At 32.6% G+C, this 20,450-nt stretch overlaps 1 protein-coding gene across 1 annotated transcript in view; it reads left to right on the forward strand.

Moving 5' to 3' along the window:
* The window catches only part of LOC132722542 (cysteine-rich motor neuron 1 protein-like), a 95,919-nt gene that overhangs the window by 27,798 nt on the left and 47,671 nt on the right, over positions 1-20,450 (forward strand). Inside the window, exon 2 of the mRNA XM_060707052.1 lies at positions 16-264. Within this exon, the coding sequence (XP_060563035.1) occupies positions 16-264 (249 nt within the window). The remainder of the gene's footprint in view (positions 1-15; positions 265-20,450) is intronic.

Consider the following 20,450-nt stretch of genomic DNA (forward strand, 5'->3'; position numbering starts at 1 on the left):
TTTTTATATTTTCAGAAATTTCCCCGAAATGTGACGCCTCAGCCTGTGATTTTATCATAACACACCGATGTCCTTCTGATTCCGTTCTTGTTTACAACAGTACCCAGGCAGAAAATGCTTGTTGCAAAACAACTTACGAGTGTAGATGTGATATGTCAGTGTGTAAAGAACCAAGATGTACCGCTGGACATACCCCACAAATAATTCGCCCTAGCAACAAGCGACCAGGGTCATGTTGTGACCTTTATCACTGTAAAGTTTCTGGTAAGTTTTTTCTGTTTTTGTATGATTAAATTTTTGGAAGTGTTACTTGCACATAAATTGATTTTATTGTGGTTTATTTTTACTTTTTTCCTTTACTTCCTGTAATGTCATTCTTAGGTAAAATAAAAATTATTTTATCAATTTAAACAGTTAACGGTGTACAATAACAACTTTTATAAAAAAAAAAATATGTCTGTTTTGTACCATTTTAGTATTTAAACTAACTTCATAAAATTTTGCATTCTGTTTAATAACGTAAGAATCGCATCACATGTATATCTTTCTCAATAACAGCTGTAGTTTCAAGACATTTGGCATGTAGTTTAATCTATTGATTATATAGAAAAGAAAATACATGAAAAGAAAACACAAAATGACATTAAAGCACACAAGAAGTTCCCATTTCCATTTTAAAGAATGTACTTGAACTTAGAATCTTTTGTTAGACTCTACTTTAATTTATCTTATAGTTTCTTCAACAGATATTAAAGCGCCCCCATGCATGGTTAAAATTATACGTAATTGTTTATATGACAGACGATTGTCAAGCGATCTGTTCTTAACTTTGCAAATCCTACAAAATTCATTATCTGTCTGTTTAGTCACACAATGATCACCTTCACCATGTTTTAGGCCTATCAAAATATTGACTTAGACGCAATTTTGTTGAAGTGGGACTTGATCTTAAATTTGGCATGTGTTCATTTGAAGCATTCAATGGCAGTGTCAGGTTTAACTGCGAGAGGGTGCAAGTTTGAATTGTACCTGTCTTCATTTACAAAGTCATCCCCTGGAGTGTTTTTGAATTTCGATTGCATATCATTCCTTTTCTTATCTTTTCTATCCTTTACCCCTTAATATTTATCTTTGGGTTAATACATACACCTGTAATGAATATGATTTATACTGCATTTTTATCATTCAGCTTATATAATTGCTCTATTAAAAATATAAAAACTGTATGAAAAAAATGATAAAATATGAAATTGCCATATAATTGAGATCATATTATGTCACAGCACTTAATTTATGTTGAAATTCAAGCATATTAGATAAAAGTGTCGTAAAAATGGTTCGCACTGAGAGTGATACCTTAAAAATATTTTTCAAAAAAACCTAGATCACATTTTGCTTTTAAATATTATTAACCTGATAAGTTAGGGTCATCAATAGGGTCATAAAATTGATCATTTTCAAATTTGTAACTGTACATTGTTAAAACTTTGAAATTTAGAATGCAAGATAGTTTTTGTCACCTGCTGCTTTTTATATCTGCAAAAAAGATTAAAAATATTTAAATAAATTACATTGACAAAGCAATATACAGTATAGATCCAGATCAGATTGTACATCCTGGCTATTAATTTTGCCTAACCCTTAACCTGTTGAATTTTGTAATGAAATTGCCCTGCTTTTGGCTTTTTGTAATGGAATTGCCGTGCTTTTGGCTTTGTGTAATGAAATTGCCGTGCTTTTGGCTTTGTGTAATGAAATTGCCCTGCTTTTGGATTTTTGTAATGAAATTGCCCTGCTTTTGGCTTTGTGTAATGAACTTGCCCTGCTTTTGACTTTGTGTAATGGAATTGCCCTGTTTTGACTTTGTGTAATGGAATTGCTCTGTTTTGACTTTGTGTAATGGAATTGCCCTGTTTTGACTTTGTGTAATAGAATTGCCTTGTTCTTAACTATCAATCTTTTGGGTTTAGTTAGCTTGAACTTTTGAACTCAATAAATAATATAATTCCATATATGAAACTCAAATTTGCAGGGTTAATTAAGGGACAGGTGATTTGAAGTCAGTGAATTTAAGCATGGTTAGTTTGTGCACTTTAGATATAGTGACTTGGGCTTTATTATTCTGCTATGTCCTTTACAGATTCTCTCCTAGGTATAAGATTAGAAAATGTGACATTAGGCAATGGGTGAAAATTTTGACAAAATACGCTATCAGTATTACATACAAAGGATTTAGGAAATTTAAAGACCTGTCTGTGAGTTGGGGTTATAATAACTGTGTCAGGAAAAGAACATGGTTCTGCATGAACTTCAATAAAAGCTTTGATTGCACTTATCATTCAAAATGAAGGCACTTCTCAAATACTTGGGACTATTTCATAGCTACTCATAATTTCTGTAAAAACTAGATAAGAAATCAATGCAAAACTATTGCAACTTAGCTCTTATAGATTTTGTAAGTTATGACAGTTTTTCAGTAAATCCTTATATGAGCCGTGTCACGACAAAACCAACATAATGGGTTTGCGACCAGCATGGATCCAGACCAGCCTGCGCATCCGCGCAGTCTGATCAGGATCCATGCTGTTCGCTAATACAAACCCTATTACTAGTAGAGAAACTGATAGCGAACAGCATGGATCCTGATCAGACTGCGCGGATGCGCAGGCTGGTCTGGATCCATGCTGGTCGCAAACCCATTATGTTGGTTTTGTCGTGACGCGGCTCATATGACTTCTACGCAAACAAGAACATTTTCATTGGCAAATAATATATAACTCTAATCATTATATTATCAGCCTTTATATCAACAATTTGATGATCTTTTAACAAGAGCATAGTTCGTTATTATTAAATATTCACTAATTAAATGTACACTATACAATTCTATTAATACAGTTTCACTTATAAAATGTACATAATCAAGATTCTAATATTAATATGTGTTTATTGATTAAATGTACATTATACAATTCTTTAAATAAAATTTTAGTACCATTTAGTTTCATTAATTTACAGATTAAATGTACATTATAAAGATTCTTTTGATACGGTTTCAGTAAGCCAAGGTACATGTACATTATACAGAGATTCTTTTAATATAATTATATTCACGGATCAAATGTGCATTCTAATGATATGCTATTAAGAAATTTTCACTGTTACAAAGATTCTATGAATAAATAATCACAGATTAATTGTACTTTATAATAAAGTTTCATTGCATTATCAAAAATTACATTACAAAGATACTAATAAATACTCATTATTGAAATAATTATAATATATAGATGTAAATTATAAAGGTGCTTTTAATAAATGTCCACTAATTATAGTACATTGTAAAGACTCTTTTAACAAATAATCATAGTACAATACTAAACTGCCCACCCATTTATAGGTTAAGCCAGCTCTTGACCCAAAACAAACTTGTTGTGTAAAAACAGCTCATAGAAAATATTTTTGTGTTAAAGAAGTACACAAATAATTGTTGTATGGTCAACCTTGGCCTGGTGGTCAGTCAGTCAGTCTTCAAGTACTTGTGATTACATACTGTTAAATATTTACCGACAAGCCATTTTTGTTATTTGTTTATTTAACACTGGGTCTTGCTGGGATCAGTTTCAATGTCAGTGTGGTTTATTGACATTAAGTTCATTTTTGACCAAATATTGACCATTCTAGAGATAGGAAACACATTTTCAATGACCTCAAGGACCCACCACATGTGAGAAATCATAAGTATTGAAATAATAAAGTGTCAGGTTTAAGGCCACTTGACCAGGAGATGTCATCATTAACTATCATGTTAATCTTGTTGAGAAGCCCTTCTTTCAAAGTTGGTAATCTCTTCTAAATTCTTTTTACAATGTTGTACTGGAATGACTTAAAGTGTTCAACATTGACATAACCTGTATGTTCAGTTCACTGAGGTAAAACTGAGTACCACAATGCATTGCAAACCCTCGTAAATATACCAAAGAATTATGATATTAATAATAAAAAAAATGAATCAGTTCAAACAGGTGAAAAGAAAAATATTCATATTTACTGTCACATTATTTTATCACCACACTGCTCTTTATTGCATTCTTTCTTAGTGAACGATTGCTGTTTCATGGTCAAGGTCATAATTTCGACAAAAAAACTCACAGGTCTAAAATGTTACACACACATGTTGCCAAAACATCATGCATCATAGGTCACTTAATTTGACACAGAGAGGTGTCTGTTGCTGAGTGGTTAAGGTTGTTGACTTCAAACCACTTGCCCCCAAAGGCTGTGGGGTGGGTTCAAATCCTGTCAGGGACTTTGGATTCTTTCCTGTGAGGAAGCTATCCAGCTGGCTTTCAGAACTTTGGTGGTTCTTACTCATGTGCATGTTTGTACCTGAAATAATACATCGAGGGGCACCTGAGGTCTTCCTTTACTTGTAAAACTGGGAAGTGCCCATATTACCTTCATACTGTTAGTGCAATGTAAACCCACCATCTACCCAACCACTACACAGTTATTTGACATTGGGTGATAAATATTTGGAATTTTTGCATCAGCTTCTTTCAAATGAATTTCTGTTGGTACTGACACGATAATAGTGGAACAGTTATGTTTCTGTATTTAGTCTGCTTGGCCTTCCTGCGCATTTAGTCTGACATATTGCACATATTCAAGGAGATCCTTGTTTAAGCTGTACGACATAACACATATTCAAGGAGTCTCATGTTCAGGCTATACAACATTAAACATATTCAAGGACATCCATGTTCAGGCTATTCAAAATTGCACATAATTATTCAAGGAGATCCATATACAGGCTATACAACATTGCACATATACAAGGACATCCATATTCAGGCTATACAACATTGCACATATTCAAGGACATCCATATACAGGCTATACAACACTGCAAGTATTCAAGGAAATCCATGTTCAGGCTATATATAACATTACACACATGCAAGGAGACCCATGATCAGGCTATTCAAAATTGCACATATTCAAGGAGATCCATGTTCAGGCTATACACTATTGCGCATCAAGATTGTCTTGCTCACATTCCAACTTTACGAGGCAGAAGATAAATGATGTATGTACAATAACACTAATGAGCGCCACCATACATTATAAGAAGCTGTAACGTTGTACTATGATAACACTAATATCGCCATTTGTCATTTGAACTGTCAGTTGCAGTAGTCAACTCAAATAAAACATAATTATTTTAGCAAGCATGTTGGATTCAGACCGACTTTTAGTGCATAACATGTCTATAATTAAGGTCGTTGGTCTGGAGAAATAATTAGTTGTTTTTTGGTTTTTTTTGTAAATATTTCAACTGTATTTCAGAGGCTCTCCTTATCCTTATCCATTTCCGATTTTTAATTTTTTTATGCAATAAATAGATGAGGTTACACACAGAACAATAATGCTGTTTATAACTGTTGTATATGAATTTTTGTTTTGACTGCTTAAAGGGACACCACTGAGGGGTTTTGACATGACAGGCCTGGAATAAAGTGATCAGGATTTTTGTACCATTTGACGTAGGTCTATACCAATACATTATGTGCACAACTCTGTTTTTACAGAATGATTATTCTACTCGTAATTGTGAAAAATGATCCAAATTTTCAAAATTGAGCTAAAAATAACACAACAATACAATTTTCAATTTATTTCTGAGTATCTCTCTTAACTATCTTTTGCATATCTTTCTGTTTTGAGGTCTAAGTTGATCTATACAATTATTAAAACAATACAATTTTCAATTTATTTCTGAGTATCTCTCTTAACTATCTGTTGCATATCTTTCTGTTTTAAGTGTCCCAGTTGATCTATGAAAGAAATCAAAATTTTATGTGTTTAGGTTTTGGATCTTCAATGGAGTTCCTTTAATATTGCATTTTTGATGTCACCATCACCCTTGAATTGTTAAAGGAAATTTTTAAATTGTGTATAAAAACTGCCTCCGTGGTCAAGGGGTTAGAGTAGATGATTTCTAATCCAGTTACTCTGCGTGGGTCGATCCCGGGAATTTTGTAGTTTTAGCACAGAGAGGTATTATACTGCTAACTCTCAGGAACGAATGGTTAGGAAGTCTATCGGCCTATATGATAGAATTTGTTGGGAAAGCATAATGAAGACAAACAAAAAAATTGGGGGATGCCAATAAAGGCTATGAATAGTAATCAGCATAAGGTCGAAGATTTGAACTCACAGAAGCACTCAAGATTTAGAGAAATAATTTTTGGATACATGTAAAGACAACTATAACTATAATGACTAAACATGAAACAACTTAAGATATTTTATGATAACAGTTTATATAAACTGTGATAAATGATAGAGGCAATATGAAATATAATTATTGTTACTTCACAACTTTCTGATATTACATTATGAATTGTTGACTTTATTCCACAGTGACTCGTAAAGTTGTTAAAATATAGAGTCATTCCAATGATTGTGTTCAATAATCACATACTATATAGAATACATGAACTCAATTGCTAACAATTTGTTTATTTATTTATATCTGAGCCGCGTCATGCAACCAACTATGCGTTTGCCAGCATGGATCTTCTGCCTGCAGTCTGATCATGATCCATGTGATCGCTATACGAACCTATAGCAAGTTAAGAAACTATACGAACAGCGTGGATCCTGATCAGCTGCACATATGCGCGTGGTCTGATGCCATTCTGTGAACAATTATGTTTTGTCATGACCCGGTCATTGTAAATAGTCAAACCTAGAGCAAATCAGAATTATTGATAAATTGATATAATTAACAAAGTATTTATCAGGACTTCATATTCACTTAAAGGACCAAGTTAAATACTCTTTATGATTTTTTAAATTCAAATATCAAATTTTTTTATAATATTTCTTTATGCTCTATGATGATCACCATGAATTAAGTCTTTTAGATAGGATTTTTTTATAATTAGTGTTCCATACAAAATTCAAACTACATTTTTAGGATACATGTAAAAGAAACAACTATAACTATAATGACTACAAACATGAAACAAACTTAAGATCATTTAAGTATAACAGTCTAATATGAAACTGTGAATAAAATATGATAGAGGCAATATGGGAAATATAATTATTCTGTTTACTTCACAACTTTCTGACTATACATTATGAAGTTGTTGACTATTATTCCACAGTGAATAGTAAAGGTGTTAGTTACACAATATAGATGTCATTGTCACAATGATTGTGTTCAATAATCAACACACTTATATAGAATACATGAACTCTCGCTGAACCAATTTGTTTATTTCATAATATATATGGTAAATAAGTCAAACCTAAAGGGCAAAATGAAATTATTTGATAAAATTGATATAATGTAACAAAGTATATATATCAGAGAAACATCATATCCCACTTAAAAAGACCAAAGGTTAATAATACTCTTTATATTTTTTTAAATTCAAAATAATCAAAAATATTTTTTAGTAATATTTCTTTATGACCTCTTATGTGATAATACAAGAATTTAAGTCTTTTTAGACTTAGAATTTTTTTTTATACTTAAGCATGTTCATGATCGAGCTATTTCACTATAGTTTATTATGTTCAATCTACAAAATGTACTTGAGGGCAAACGTCCACCCTTAAATTTTTAGGGGGCAAAGGTCTGCCCATTCAAAACATATGAGGCTATGACAATATTCAAGGTCTCAGAGATATCATTTTGACAGTTAATAATGTGACAATACACTTTTCGTTTCTGAAATATTTTTTTTTGATGTATCATCCTTGAAATATTTTGGGATGCATGGCAGGCAACATTGTCCATGTTCAGGAACATGTTCTGACTATAGTCAAACTTGTCAACATGTCTATCATAATGAGACAGACATATTGACTTTTCTGTAAATCAAGCACACCTACTGACCTTATAAAAATAGCTACCTCAGCAGGAATCTGACAATCTGAAAGTGACAAATTAACGGCAAGAAAAAAACGATCTTAAAAGTTGATAAGTCAGGCACACTGTGACAAGCGGTATAAGATTTCAATATTTTTGTTGACATCTAGTCAACATGCCTGTCTCATGTTTTGGGTCAAGTTTTTTATTTGAATATATAACATATATACACATGGCACTGTTTGCTTTATAAATTAATTTTTACCAGGTCCACAGTGAGAAAACTGGCCAGTCTTCATTCATGATTATTGACTGACAAACAGATTAATGTTGCAGTCAGGGTTATGTATATTTATAAAAGCTTCATTTCTTTTAGCTGGACTATTTGAAGAATCACGGCCTGTGGCATTGCCGTCACTGTGCAAGTTGGTACCTTGTTGTCTTATAATGATAATGTTACATGATGGGCACAGGTTCCTTAACTCAGTTACCATTTTACAAAGTTATGCCATTTTTCTTACTGTCTAAGCACTGAAAATAATTGAGCGCAATTCTTTTAATATATAATGCACTGTCTTTCAGACAGCTGTTACGTTTCCAAATATGATTCTAGATTTCAGCTAGTTTTTGATTAAGACAAGGTATAGTCTGAATATATAAAAAAAATTTGGTCAGGTTTCACCCTGACGTAGAGTTTCTTTGTGTTTATTAAAATCTTTGCTATTAGTGAATTGTCATCTTAAAAGTCTTCTTTAAGAACATTCAACTGCATGGCTATTCCTAATATTAAGCTTAACCTTACTTCTGAAGTTTCCAAAACATTTAACAAGCATTGGAAATATTCTGCATTCTTGCTTTGTCAATTACAGTAAAAGAGATGGTTTTTCTTTGGTCTATGTTTTTTTTGTTGCTGAGTGAATTTCTTATCAACTCCAACATCTTTTTGTTGCAGTTCTAAATGAATGTTTTATAAAGATGTCTTGGTTGCAAAAATCTCATTTACAATGTTTTTTCATTGAATCTCTAAATCTGTTAAATTTCTTTGTGTTTAGTGATGACAACCTTTTCCAATTTGTTCCTATCTTCCAAAGATTATTTCAACTATTTAAGTAGTATTTGCAGATTTTGTCTTTGTTGATCCACTTTTGTTTTATAAATCAAGATTGTTTTTGTTTTTGCTTCTAGAAAACTTGTTCAGCTGTCAGTTTTGTGTAATTCCCCAGATGCTGACCTTTTATTATTGGGGGCACTTTATATTTCTCAATATTCTTTTTTAAAATTTTGTCCCAGCTGTACTTGTCAAGTTTGCCTTTAGTTACCCTTTCTGTTTAATCTCCTTAAAGTTGTTTCTGCTGCACTTGATTGACAAGTTTGTTTGCCCCGGTACAATATCTGTATCAGACCATATTGCATGACCCAGAATCCCCCACAAGCCTCCCAATTTAATGATAGCTCAAGTTTTAACTTGTCTTTCATTAACTGTCAATGTTAAAAATACCAGTAAAGATTACCCTTGGTCACTTTTCAAAGTAGCCAATCATGTGACAGGACCTCAAACTGAGCTGGTGTTATTGATAGACAACTACTTTGTGACAGGATTGTTTAGCAAAAGATAAATATAATCACGCGTCAAATCGACCATAATCTCATATAGACCCCCTAAATGGTAGTTAGTCTGATTGAAAGCTACCCTCATCAATGGCTTACTGTTAGGATCAACAATAAATAAATCACTTTCGATAGTAGTGAAAATATCTCTCGGCAGCTGTGTTGACTTAACAACACTGTACGATAGTTGATTTCAAATTAAAAGCAAATCTTTCATTTCAATGTTTTCCTATTTCATAACACATTAAGTGTCAGAAGTAAATATTAATTGAGCTTTAAGTGTTTAATCTTGGCAACTAGATACTGTTAATGTAAAGTTTAACAAACTGGTTTTCAAAGACAGCAAAGAAAGTTTTATAAATTTTCTGTCACCTGCTAACACTGTGATTACCAAATCCAATACAAACAAAACAAGTCCCCCCATATCTTGCCATACTTATATCTATCAACAAATTTACCAATCTTGACAAGCTATATATGTTAGCTAACTGTGCCAGTCCCTCTTAAACAAAGGGTACATTTCTATGTATTTAAGTGATTTATTATCTAAAAACTTGTATAACATATGATAAGTCATTGAAGTTTCATGATAATGTATCATGCTAAAACTCATTAATTCCACATTAAATGTAACACCTAATTTAAGCATGCACCAAAAAGATTGAGTAGGTTAACAAGGTGTCTGCATGAAGCATAAAGATTGGTCTATCTTTTTTTTTAACTACCGTCACAATTGCAGTACAGTAAAGTAAACAAATATTGTGTACAATAGCATAAGCATTTCTTTTTGGTAGCAGGGTTTAATTACACTGAAACGGTACAAACCATTATGATGACTTTCCAATTTGGACTGGTCAGTTCCTTATGGGTTATTTTTGAGCAATTTGATAGAACCCCATTCATAACATAAGCTAGAAAGAAAGCTTCCTATTTTAAATTAATTCATCAATTGGATTCAAACCCATGGTGCTGCAATATCATAAAGAATCTTTGGCAAGAACCAAACCAATGGTGCTGCAAGGTCATAAAAAATTATTGCCAAAAGCCAAACCCATGGTGCTGCAAGGTCATAAAGAATCATTGGCAAGAACCAAACCCATGGTGCTGCAAGGTCATAAAGACTCATTGGCAAGAACCAAACCCATGGTGCTGCAAGATCATAAAGAATCATTTGCAAGAACCAAACCCATGGTGCTGCAAGGTCATGAAGACTCGTTGGCAAGAACCAAACCCATGGTGCTGCAAATCATAAAGAATCATTTTGGCAAGAACCAAAGCCAGCATGGTGCTTGCAAGGTCCTAAAGAATCATTGGCAAGAACAAAACCCATGGTGCTGCAAGGTCATAAAGACTCATTGGCAAGAAGCAAACCCATGGTGATGCAAGATCATAAAGAATCATTGGCATTAACCAAACCTATGGTGCTGCAAGGTCCTAAAGACTCTTTGGCAAGATGCAAGCCCATGTTGCTGCAAGGTCATAAAGAATCATTGGCAAGAAGCAAACCCATGGTGCTGCAAGGTCATAAAGACTCATTGGCAAGAACCAAACCCATGGTGCTGCAGAGTCATAAAGACTCATTGGCAAGAACAAAACCCATGGTGCTGCAAGATCATAAAGAATCATTGGCAAGAACCAAACCCATGGTACTGCAAGATCATATAGATTTATTGGCAAGAACCAAACCCGCCATGGTGCCACAAGGTCAGAAAGACTCATTGGCAAGAACTTAACCCATGGTGCTGCAAGATCATAAAGATTTATTGGCAAGAATCAAACCCATGGTGCTGCAAGGTCATAAAGAATCATTGACAAGAACCAAACCCATGGTACTGCAAGATCATAAAGATTTATTGGCAAGAACCAAACCCATGGTACTGCAAGATCATACAGATTTATTGGCAAGAACCAAACCCATGGTACTGCAAGATCGGCAAGAACCAAATCCAAATCCTTACTTGACACATCATGTGATTGCTGCTAAGGGAAAATCATATTTTAGAATCTAGGTGAACAAAATTGATTTTGCACAAAAGAGAGCAATTGTTATTATTTTGTCATGTACTACAAATTTAGCTATTGGTAGTCCAGCTCATAGAGACAAATGGAAGAAGCCAATGACTTTAAAGCCACTGATTTATCTGAGCAGCAGTACATTTCCTGCCATTAGCTTTTCAATGGTTTGACTTCTATTGACCATAATGGAAATTGTCTGAAGAACTATAAAGCAATTAAGCATTTAGATGATAATAAGAGCATGTTTTTACAAAGAATGAATAAAGAAATTTCTCTGATCATGATCTACTTAAAGTACTCTCTCCTACATTAAAGTTCATGATAAGCAGTCAACTTAGAAAATCCCCTTTTGTTGCACATTTTACATGTTCATTTTCCATAGCTTCCAAAGTGGTCATATATGGACATAATCTATCATTCAAAATAAAGCTAATGTTGAAGAGCATCATTTTGGATTTTCCTTATACCTTCTTTTGATGTGGTTAAAAAGTATTTGTGAAAGGAATTATCCAAGTTTTAAAATGAAAGGCAATATGTAATTTAAAGCCCAATTTATATAGTCATTGTAAAGGAAATTGTACCATATCTGTAATTCATTTGTAATGATAATAATAAATAATAATAATGATATTTATATTACAGTTGTGATACTAATATTGTATTGCACAGATGGACTTACATGTGACAGCTGTGAATACGGTGATGAAATCTGAGTTTTGTAAAGGTCTGGGATTATATTTGCACTTGTGTAATCCTACCAGATCAAAATGCTCATGTTTAATAGCTGATTCTTCTGGCTTACCTCCCTTGAATTTTTCTGACTACTTACTTCCCCTGAATATACAGAGGAGTTATGGCCCTTGATATTTGTTAAAAGTTGGTAACATGAAAATCATTTGTTACATATTGACAAAACACTTGGTGTTTGAGGTAGCTCAAATGTTTTGAACCTTTTTTTTCTGTTTCATTTGAAAAAGAGTTGTTGTAATATTTGTCAGAAAACATAAAAAGTTGTTTATTTTTATTTGTTATTGTATATACTTATCTTTATACCTCTTTGTACTTACTAAGTAGCAACATACCATATACTAAACATTTGTTACTGATAATAAGTGAAGGAGCTGTCATAGCCAATCAAGCTTAGGTGTATATTTCCATTACTTTTACTCTTAACTTGATTGTTCATTATTGTTTTATCTAAGCAAGGGGAACCTTAATGACCAATCTGTCAATTAGCCATGGACAGTTAAGACCAGAGGTTGAAGTGGTATCTGATAAAACACAAACTAATCCAGTTAAAAATAATTGCTTAATTGTCATTAAATTGGAACATATATGACGAGGCACACTTTCTAAAATGTAGGAAATTAAGCATGAAATGCAAATTGTGAGTTTTTTACTCAAAATGTCTTGGTATCTGATAGCTTTTATTGATTGAATTTAGCAGTTTGGTTGTTTTTATTAGTTGGATGACTGTTTTGATTTACTACCTAAGTGTTTCTAAATTATATTACCCAGGAAAGTCTTATGTTCTCTGTTAGTTTGTAGGGAATTATTTTAACTTAAGGATGTTTAGATTTTTACCAAGTTTGAAGTCATGCTTGAGCTTTTTTAACATCCATCTGCCCTACACTTTTTGGTATTCATCCTTTCTTTAATCATTTCCCTTACAAGAGTAAGTGCTATAGACCTTATCCAAAGCAGAATTCAAACACACAGGAGTCTTAGCAAATTGGCTAAATTTTGAAGTCTTCAATTTAATAAAGAAATATTAAAAGGTACCAAGTATTCAAAAACTACACATATTTGTTCTTATTTCTATTATTATAATAATCCAGGTGTTAATACTCATGTAATGCAGGACATAATAAATTTACCTGAGGCGTGCTATGATGTCCTTGTTATGTTTAATTACATTTGTTACTTTATTTCTGCCTATTAACCTTTGATACCTGGCTTATTAATGTCATATTTTGCAGATAATTAACATGATGTTACAAGATTAATACACTCTTGTATGGAAATAGGATATAAACCTAATTACTAGTATGTCACGATTTTAAGATTTGCATGTGAGTTATATAACATTTTCATTAAATGTTATTAAAAGATTTGTACTAAAATATTATTATCACCAGAAACAAAATTGTCAGATTGTCCAGTAAAGCATGAATATAATCATATAATCTACCTAAAATATAGGTACTGGGCAAGCACCTGAAGTCTTCTTCCGCCAGCAACACTGTAAAGTCTTCTCATGACCTTAACTGTGTCTGTGTGGCTTAAAATCCGACCATAACCAACCTTTCTTGGCATGCAGCACAACAAAGCACTTTAAAGAGAAGGAAAGCTGTGATAACAATCTTAGATACCGAGGAAATAAAGTGCAAATCTGTTAACAACATCAAAGAAATTTAAGCTCTCTGACTTTTATTAGAAACAATAAAATCAATTTGTATGCAACTAAAATTTTTTTTTATATATTTTTTAATACGTCTGCAAGCAGTTGTGCCAAATAAAATCAAAGTTACGTTTTATACTGGTAATAATGTAGTTTGTATGAACTGTTAAATCAAACCGGAGACTTCAACATCCTTATTTATATCAGGTAGTTATCTCTTCATTTAATCAATTTAGTGTACACACACCTTTCATGACATTTGCTTGAAGAAATTTAGAGGTGAATGGCCACCCATCATTTGATGTATATCATACAGTAGGTAATAAAGTTTATTGCCATGCAAACTGACAGAAAATGTTTGCATACCTCTTCATTTTGTCTCCCAAAACGCCTACCCCCCCCCCCCCCCCTTTCCCCACACACCTATTTGCTGTCTTTCTGGTTTAGACTTGTCTTGAGTAGGCAATTTTCAGCTGGTCAGTTTTAATTTTGAGTGGCGGCATGGTCGAGTGGTTAACACGTCAGACTAGTAATCTAAGGATTGCTGACTGTGTGGGTTCAAACCCTGTCAGGGGCAAGCCGTTTTTTTTTGACTGATAGACATTACATTTTTAGAATAGAGTGATAAGTTTTTATATATAGGTGATAGATTGAGAATACAGTCCAGGTGTTGTTATTGAGTAAACAAAACAAGTACCTCTTACATTTTTATCTTAATTTGAGTTTTATTTTAGGGAGCATTCGGTAAATATCCAATATAAATGTTTTATTGTGCTTTTTTATTTGCATTAACATGTAAAAATTGGCAATAACACTCGAAGAATTTTATGGTAAGGAAATGAATACTTACAAATATGTGAGGAACACCATGGTTTTCATAAATGCATCATTTTCTTTTAAAATATTTTTTTATCAAATAAAATTTCATATATGACAGAAAAATTTCATTAGATTTATATATTAAACTTACTTAAGTGTAGTATTTAAGTTTATCTTTTATAGGTAGAGATAAGTTTTTCATCATGATTTAATTTTCATGAACAGTATACTGCAGGTTTGAATATTTAGTTATCCCATTATGAAGTTAAGTCATGCTATTTTATGGTGAATTGAATACCAGTATACAATGAAGTTTATGATAATGAAACAGGATAAATCAGTATAAAAAAATCTCTAAACACTTAGTTAATGACAAGTAAAGATTAGGTAATGACAAGCATGTCTGTGCCATTATTAAAGCATTCTAAGAGAATTTTAGAGGGCACATGTACTTGAAAAAGAATCATATTTCAAATTAATGATGATGTGTTAGTTGATTAATGTACCTCTGCAACAAATTTAATGTCACTTTCTGTCTTGTTGGTCCCAGAGTTTCAACATAAATATTGTGGTCTTTATCACATAACTTCAACATCTCCATGAAGTTTCATATTGCAGTGTTCCCCCATGGTCATGATATTTACATCATTGGAATACATGTTCTGTTGTCTGGTCCATCACATGGATAGTCAAGTAATGGTGCAAGCTAATGTTGTGGTATAATTGTCACTTGGTCTTACTTCCTCTTGCCTGGGCAGCTTATTTAGTGACTTTATGATAATAATTTTCTGCTCTTTTTGTGCACCTGTTTAAGCTTAATTGGTCAGCATCTTTATTGCCAGCTAATATGCCACAATATGTTAGAATCCACTGTGTTGCAGTTTTGCATCTGGTGCCAAGATGTTGTATTACTAAATTGGCAAGACTTGTTGCTTTGTTGTTAGGCTTTGCTGACTGTTCATGCATCAGTATTATTAAACCACTATGACAAAATATGTTGTCAATTGGTTTGTTTAAGCGATGCTAATTAAGTCAATGGTATTTAATCAAGACATTTATTGACTAAAGAATCAATATACATGTAATGGTCATTTAGTCTTTAATTGTATAGTTATTTTATACTTTTTCACTTTTTGTTTTTATTGTATTTAGAAATAAAGACCATATTTACATCACCTCAGTAGCTTCAAAGTTCCCTTTTATATGAAAGATGATCAAAGTGGTGTAGTGTTTACGCTGTCAGTTTGTCCTGTGGTAACCTTTCCTTACAACTGACAGTAAATCATTGTCACTGGTAACAACCTTAGGTTATAAAATCATCTGTTCAAGTGTCCAAGTCCTCATCATTCAAACAAAATGCCTGGACTCTTTAAAAGGCTCTAAATCATAACAATTACAACATAAATTTGGTACATAATGGTAGTACTGTACATTTGTCCATTCATCCTTTCTTTCAATAATTCAGCTGTAAATATAAGACATAGAAGGGCACCTGTATCTGGATCTAGGTGGAAGCCTGTTGTGAAATAGAAATTTGGCAATGACTTAACAAATTCTAAAAATGAAAAATATTCTTGCTTATCATAATATATGTGCTTAATTATTTTCTTAATCTAAATAGAACATCCTTTTCCTGTATCACAGTATTACAAGAAATTAATTAATTTCCTAGTTAATAACTTCTTCCCATCCTCTGTTTTGTGTATTCAGCCATTTTTTCTGTCATAAAGCATTCTCATAAATTTGTTGTACAAATGGACTTAAGGTCTGTTGTTAATCATTTGGGTGACACATAAAATTAAAACATTTCGCTATTATGAAATAAACATTTTATTTACTATAAAATGGTGACATACCTAAAAAAAACAGAGCAAAAAAATAAATGATTTCCTTATAGTGTCATGTACCTGCCAAAAACATTGTCAAGGTTACACATGCATCTGTTTACAGGAAATTGGTATGAATTTAGGATATGGGTAATGTCATGCATTGTGTTTTATTCAATAACAGTCATCCATCATTGTATGAGTTATATGAATAAGAAATAAAATATTCTTCTATGTTTTACCTGGAGAAAGGTCAGTCTGCTTGGTTCAGTATGGGAGAGCATTGGATTTGTAATCAAGAAGTGACTTAAGTTAGTCACATGTAAGGCAAAATTTCTTGTCCACAATCAAAGATCTTGTAGACTTTTAGTCCAATGGTCATTTGTCCGAAATCATGTTGGATAAGAAGTTGGTCATTTGCCGGAAAATTTGTAATTACATGTACTGGTTAGTTATTCAGGTAAGTCAGTTAGGTAAAAACCAGTCACTCAAAGTTGGAGAAAAAATGAAAATATTCTATTATTAATTTTCATATATTGATGGAATTATGGGAAAGTTTAGATGCAAAAAAGACATTGTTTATATGTCTTTAATCCATACATGTAAAGCTGAAACATGTTCTTATTTATTAATCAAGGCACTGTAATTTTTCATACAAGGTCAAAGTTCAAGGTTACATCTTGATATCACATGTATACATACTTTAAGTTATTTATTATATCTATTCTACATTATCTAAACTGCTAGAAAAGTCTTTCATTCATTTTTCTGCACTTGATTTATATCCTTATGGCTTAATAATACTTGTTGTACTTTCAAGTTCAAGGTCAATGTCAGAGATCAAATTTTTTATAATGGTTAAGGATATGTATTATACTCTAAAGTACAGGTGATTAAATAAAGCAGAATTTATCATCTGATTATACTAAGGAGTTTGAAAATCCAAAAATCAAAGTGTGCTCTATAAAATCCCCAGGGGGTATGCCTGTGGGGGGATGGGGCTTCGGGTGACAATTTACTAGTGACTAATGATAGCTTTTGTTATATTCCAAATTTTCTTCCATATTCCATTGAATTAACTTACTATATACGTATTTCAAATATTTTAGAATATATATTACAATCATTATGTGGTGACAAGTTAAAACCAAATTATAAGATATCAAAACCCACAATCTTATCTCTGAATTAATTCATAGTCATAGGGTTTCAGGGGAGCAGGCTTCATATTTGATTAAGTAATTTTAAATGATTTTTATTGACTTTAATTTCAGTAATGTCACATATTTACGCATAAATTACATTACAGTAACATTGTGACCTCGCAATTTTATTGACATGTAATTGCCTAATAGAATATCACTTACATACTTGTTGTCATAGGATACAGTAACATGGCAGTTTGTCACCTGGCAATGTAAGCTTATATGTGCAGACATGAACATATATAATACAGCAGCTTTTCTCACGTTCTGACATATGACTTGGCAGTTAATAAGGTGTGAAGGCGTGATCATTCGGGCTTACACACCCGTTTGTGTTATTTTATCATAATTCATCCCCATGAATATTTTTGTAATTTGAGATACCCATTACTTAAGGAGACAATTATTTTAGATATGCCAGGAAAGAAATACAGTTTAATACTGAAAGATTTAATTTTTCATAGCTTGCAACTTTGATGTGTGGTCGACTGGTTAAGAAAGTTGTTGTCAATTGTTTAGGAGTACAATTGCTGGTTTGTGGTGTTTTGCTGGTTTGTGGTGTTTTTCAGGTACCTTGAATAATCAGGTTGATGGTGTTCCATAAGTACCTGAAATTATCTGATTGGCACACCTAGGTTGGTAATGGTCCTCTGAGATCCCCTGAAATAAATTAGATTGGGCACTTGGCCTCTTCATGATCTATACAAATTCAAAAAAAGTACCATGAACTTGAAAACTAAAAAGTTCAATATTCCTGCTTATTTGAGATATAAATTGAGACAAAAGTATAAATAAGTAATAATGTGAAGGTTAGTGCCCCTGTAAAGTAACATGACCAATTTAAATAATTCTCCAATCTAGATTGCATTACAGATCATCATGTTTGATCTCAGGTCCATTAACGAGTAGAACAAGTGCTCCTCCAGACATTTCAATTAGATGTAAAATCTGATATTTTCAAACCATTCTTCATCACAGTTTGACTTACAAAAGGTAACAAATTCTCTCAGTAATTTAGGTACAAGGTACAGGGAAGATATTTTTTCAGGCAATTACAGAATAGATAGATTTGCTCTGTGATGATATTCTCTGTGGGATTATAGTCAGTCACAGTTTCTGCATATAATTGCCGTCTTGCCAAGAGGCTTGCTTGATCAGAATGTGAGATTCTGTCAGAACAGTGCACAAAATTTGCAACTTTTGTTGCCGGGTGTCTAGCCCTGTCATTTAACTGATTTGGCAGTAAGTATTTGTTATTTATCTGATAAGACCAGGGAAACACTAGACCAATTTATCATTCTAGATTAATTCTAGACAAAATCTATAATGTTTGGTCCATTTGTGAGAGAAAGTCTGTGACAAAATAGGAAATATATCTCTATATTTGAAGTAGATCTGTAGTGTTTGACAAATAAAAAAGAAACATCATCTCATAATTGAGCCGCGTCATGACAAAACCAACATAATGGGTTTGCTACCAGCATGGATCCAGACAAGTGGAGAAACTGACAACGAACAGCATGGATCCTGATCAGACTGCGGGGATGCGCAGGCTGGTCTGGATCCATGCTGGTCGCAAACCATTACGTCGGTTTTGTCATGACGCAGCTCAAATATAAAAGAAGCATCTCATATGACTTCATAATAAGATTCAATATCAGAAATCGAAATCGCTCTATGTTTTACATAATGATATAGAATGCATAGACTAGGATTAATAATTAATTTAGACATTTAGGTTTTATTTGACAGATATCACGAACTTGTCAAATTAACAAATGACAGTTGACCCTTCTGTTCAAATAATTGATATAATTAATTTAAAAGCATATTGGTATCATTAAAGTGTTTGAAAATTAAACTTCCTTATGGTAATGTTGTTCTATTGGTTATTGCTATATTTATGTCACATGAACAAGGTGTTTTCCTCGGAAACTTAAATTAAAGCAATGTGGTGAAATCGATTTTTTTGGTTTTCCTAAAATAACAAGTATGTCAATTTGATGATCTGTAACTTTAAATCATTGGTGCAAATGTAATACAATTGGATTGATTGATATTCTTTGAAATAAGGATGTTGGGAAAGAGGAATTAATTATGGTAATGATTTAATATAGCATTATGATATTTATTTATGGAAGAAATCACCACTTGTGTAACATCTTTACTGGATATTGAACCCTTACCTGGTTTGGTTGTATATAATAAATACTTGTCCTGCTTTAATGTAAATTTGGAACAGAAAATAAAATACAAATTTAAGACGTCAAGAGACTAAACATGTATTTTGGCAGTAAGCCATTGGCAGGACATCGTCTGCTACCCACGGTATACATTCCGAACATGCTACATTATCTAGGGTTATCCAAAGTATATATTTGTACATACTACATTATCAAGGGTTACCCACGGTATATATTCCGTACATGCTACATTATCAAGGGTTACCCATGGTATTTATTCCGTACATGCTACATTATCAAGGGTTACCCACGGTATATATTCCGTACATGCTACATTATCAAGGGTTACCCACGGTATATATTCTGTACATGCTACATTATCAAGGGTTACCCACGGTATATATTCCGTACATGCTACATTATCAAGGGTTACCCGTGGTATATATTCCGTACATGCTACATTATCTAGGATTACCCACGGTATATATTCCGTACATGCTACAT

This window comes from Ruditapes philippinarum, unplaced genomic scaffold, assembly GCF_026571515.1.
Source record: "Ruditapes philippinarum isolate M1 unplaced genomic scaffold, ASM2657151v2 ctg3132_1_1_1_1, whole genome shotgun sequence".
Taxonomy (NCBI): domain Eukaryota; kingdom Metazoa; phylum Mollusca; class Bivalvia; order Venerida; family Veneridae; genus Ruditapes; species Ruditapes philippinarum.